The sequence below is a fragment of the Schistocerca nitens genome, chromosome 2 (assembly GCF_023898315.1).
Source record: "Schistocerca nitens isolate TAMUIC-IGC-003100 chromosome 2, iqSchNite1.1, whole genome shotgun sequence".
In the NCBI taxonomy this organism is placed as follows: domain Eukaryota; kingdom Metazoa; phylum Arthropoda; class Insecta; order Orthoptera; family Acrididae; genus Schistocerca; species Schistocerca nitens.
Genome location: NC_064615.1, coordinates 398,101,993 through 398,106,141, shown reverse-complemented (window position 1 = coordinate 398,106,141; position 4,149 = coordinate 398,101,993). Strand labels below are relative to the sequence as shown.

The 4,149-nt window shown below is 49.0% G+C and overlaps 1 protein-coding gene across 1 annotated transcript; it reads right to left on the bottom strand.

The window, feature by feature from the left end:
• Positions 1-201: 201 nt before the first annotated feature.
• On the bottom strand, positions 202-3,303 carry LOC126235048 (ubiquitin-like modifier-activating enzyme 1). Its single transcript, XM_049943784.1, has one exon. The coding sequence runs from the start codon at positions 3,301-3,303 to the stop codon at positions 202-204; it is 3,102 nt and encodes a 1,033-aa protein (XP_049799741.1).
• Between the last annotated feature and the right edge of the window lie 846 nt (positions 3,304-4,149).

The window sequence follows — 4,149 nt, the reverse complement described above, 5'->3', positions numbered from 1 at the left end:
TGCGCCCTACTTCTTTGAGGTGGCAATATTAAATAGCAAATAAAAACACATCAATTCCTTCTAATTTTATTTGAAAACGAATAGCAAGACTAACGCCATAAAAGCGTTTGATACTGTATGACAAAATCGGCCGCGAACAGAAAATGGCAACTTGCCTTTAGAAAATAAAGAACCGATTTTATTCACAATTAAAACAGTGTATCACTTAAGACATTGATTACAAGGAAGTTGTTGCACTGCAGGTGGCATCTCCGACTTTTGAACCGGTATTTTGTCGCCTGGCAGAAGATATCGAATGTAGGGAACATCGACATCGTTCCCCAGCTCATCACTGCAACACAACTGAAGAACCAAAGAACGCTTTTTGGAATCCAGATCTTTTTTGGAAACTTCCTTCACCACTTCGGACAGTGGACGACCTAATCTTTCCTGGCATTTGGTCTTGTCCATGAAAAACGAATACACAGTGGACACTCCATACGAAAGCATTGTAACATCCAGATTGTACGTCTCTTTGAAATGGCTGATTAATGCCTCGAGAGTAATTTCTCCATATATGTCAAACCTGTCCCACAGCGTCCACTCGGTGCCCGCTAGGTCCTTTGTTGGAGCAGCTACAGGCTCCGACAACGTGAAGAAAGGCAGGGCAAGATTTATGAAAGAATTTTTGTAATAATCAATCTCCGCAAATTCTTGCACTATCTTATACAATTCCAGGCACAGAAGTCCCGCAACCACGGAAGTTGTTGTGGCTATAGCAGGAGTAATTTTACCTGCGATTAATTTGCTCTTTTGCCGGTCGGCTGCTGCAATTTTGTAGTTCGCCGCCCGAAGATTAGACGCGGCGACAATGAAATCGATGTGTAAATTTGTGTCGTCGTCTTTCTCGAATTTCAGAGGAGTTATGACAACATGCTGAAATTTTGATTTCGGTGGTAGGTCGTTAATAATATTCTTTATGTCGTCTTCTCCTGAAATGTTGTCTTGTATATCACCCTGAATTTCATTTATGGGGATCTTAATGTCATTTTTTGGCTGAAATTCTGGGATCTCAACTCCTTTCACAATATTAGTGATAGCTTCGAGGTCTCTGTTTTGTTTTATTCCGTGCACTTCAGCTTTCAGATTTGCAGCTGCAAGTATAAAATCCAAATGGAGCGGATCGCTCGCAGAGAATTCTAAGGGCGTGGGGCAGCGTTTCGCTCCAGTCCAGAAAGGTTCGCCATCGGAGGTAGTTTGGTTGGGCGGGAAAATGTGAAGCAGTTGACGTATCTGATTATTGAACAGCTCCTGCCACAGCCTGCGAGCCCAAGCCACGCAGTCCTCGAAGCTATTAGGATATTCGTCTAAGAGCACCTTCTTCACCGATTTTAATACTTCCACGGGTTGAAATCCTGTCATCGTTTTAATGCTCTGTACGAAATCGCTTTCGGACAAATACCGAGCTGCTTGCTCCGGCTCTTGGCTGAACAAGCCCTCAAATGCGTCCCTAGCCCATATGAGTGTGTGCTCGATGGCATAAGGAAAATTTTTAAGGGTGCACATCGGTATCGTTTTCTCCGGTGGATCTTGAGACGAGCTGTACGACTCCGTAAGAAACGGAATCACAACTTGCGTGTGACCTTTGGTTCCGAGAGTCCCAGCCTCCAACATCGGTTTCTGATAGAAAACGCACCGCTGATCGAGGTATATACGAGCCGTTACGTTGTCTAGCGCAGCGATCACTGCGTCTGTGTCACTGAAGAATTCGTCGTCAAAAACTTCTTCCGTGTCTGAACCTACTTGTAATTCGTAAACACCCATATTTACGTAGGGATTCATGATCTTTATAGCTTTCGCAGCAGTCTGCGACTTGGGTCGCATAACATCCTGAGGCCTGAAAAGAAATTGTCGGTTCAAGTTCGAAACTTCGATATGATCCATATCTGTTACATCAATGCGACCTTTCTCGAATGTCCCGACACCCATCATGGCCAGGTTCTTCAGAACTTCGCAGCCGACGGCTCCGGCACCGACGACGAAGCACTTGGACGAGCCTAGGCGTATCTGCACCGAGTGGCCGAAAATGGTAATCTGCCCGTCGTACCGGCAGTCGATAGGGCACCTGCCGTGTATGCCCACGCGGTCGACATTCTTCGGCAGACATTCCAACGCGTCGAGATAAAGCCACTGGTACAGAGGAGTAAATTTGCCAGAGCACGCTTTCAACGCCTCCTGAGCAGCTATCCCTCCAACAGCCGCAATCAAGGGCTGTACGCTTCCACTGCAAATTTTTGAAAACACCGAGTAGAATTCGCGGTCGGAGTCGCACTGAAGGTTCAAGTCCGTCTGTGTGGTATTTACTATCTCGATGAAAGAGTCCGCGTCGTTTTCGTTCCACGCTTTGGGCGGTTCTCCGCACTGTTCGACGTATTTGTGGAAGGCGACGAATGCCAGATGCAGTTTCATGGGACGGTCTTCCTTCCCGAAATCAGTCTGTAGGAATTCCGGCGCTCGCATAGCTTCAGCGAGCGGCTTGAAGCTCATCGTTTTCGGAACTTTCACCTGCTTGACGACACCGCCGGAGGTGTACTCCGAGTACTGCGACGTATCACCGATTCCGAACGTGTAGGGATTTATGTAGCGTATTTTGAGGGGCTCGCAGTTGTTGAGCTCCTCCATCCCGCAGACCTCGGAGAAGGTGACGAAGTCGCCGTCCTGGAGGCCGTGGTGCGTGTCGGCGAGGCAGGTGACGACGCCCTCCTTGGCGCGGGTGATGCTGGCGACGAGCGAGCTGGCCGGCTCCTCGCCGTCGCAGTCGGACACGGTGAAGCGGTCGCCGAAGTCGCAGAAGAGCTGCCCGAAGAGCCCGCGGCAGTCGGCGACGACGAGAGCGGCGCCGGCGGCCCTCGCCAGCTGGGCCACGCGCAGCTGCTCGCGCAGCGGCCGCCCCGCCAGCACGAGCACGCGGAAGCGGCGCACCAGCTCGGCCGTGACGGGGCCCTCGGCGCAGCGCACCGACACGTGCGGGTTGAGCTGGGCGAGGCGCGGCGCGCTCGCCTCGGCGCGGTTCTTGCCCACGTCCTCCTCGGTGAGGAAGAACTGCGAGCCCAGGTCGGACAGGCGGCAGGCGTCGCGGTCGTGCAGCGTCAGCGAGCGCACGCCCGCCAGCGCCAGGTTCTTGGCCACCTCGACGCCCAGACCCGTCAGACCGGACACGAGCACGTCGGCGCCCGCCAGGCGACGCATCGCGTCGCGGCCCAGCACGTACAGCTGCCGCGAGTACAGCTGCTCGTCGATCTCGTCCGCTGACGACTCGGCCATGGCGCCTACAAACATTCGAGTGGCCAGTCGTGACTAGAGGAAAGGTAGACGCTATCTACACGAAACTCAGAGAGGCATTTCGAGAAAAGAGATCCAGTTCATTATTTCGCAAGATACTAGAGGCATACAGTACCTAATACAACACATTTTTTTCTCGGCAAATATCCATTGAAGAAATACGGAATTTGTAGGGGGACGTCATAGAATATTCCCACTTCATCCCCTGTAGTTTCATATATATATATATATATATATATATATATATATATATATATATATATATATATATATATATATATTGACTTTCGAACTCTATTAAGGCAAATACATTGTTTGTTCTCTATCACAATCTTTCATTTGCTAACTATGCCTATCAGTAGTTAGTGCATTCTGTAGTTAGAATCTTTTATTTAGCTGGCAGTATTGGCGCTCGTTGTATTGCAATAGTTCGAGTAACGAAGATTTTTGTGAGGTAAGTGATTCATGAAAGGTATACGTTATTGTTAGTCAGGACCATTCTTTTTGTAGGGATTTTTTGTAGGGATTATTCAAAGTCAGATTGCGTTGCGCTAAAAATATTGTGTATCAGTTTAGTGCTGATCAGAATAAGTAAGGAGAGAAATGTCTGAGTACGTTCAGTTTTACTCAGCTGTTTGAAAATCAAATAACGTAAAAGGTTTACCAGCACAGTCATTTATAATTTTCCTAAGGGGATGTTACGAACGTTATCGGAGACCTGATGAAAGCACGATGAGTCATTGGGAGAGTCGTCTGTCATCATCGCAAGAAGGTCGCGCAAACCTGTCCCGCGTGCCGGCCGGCCGCACACAGCTCTAACTCCTGCAA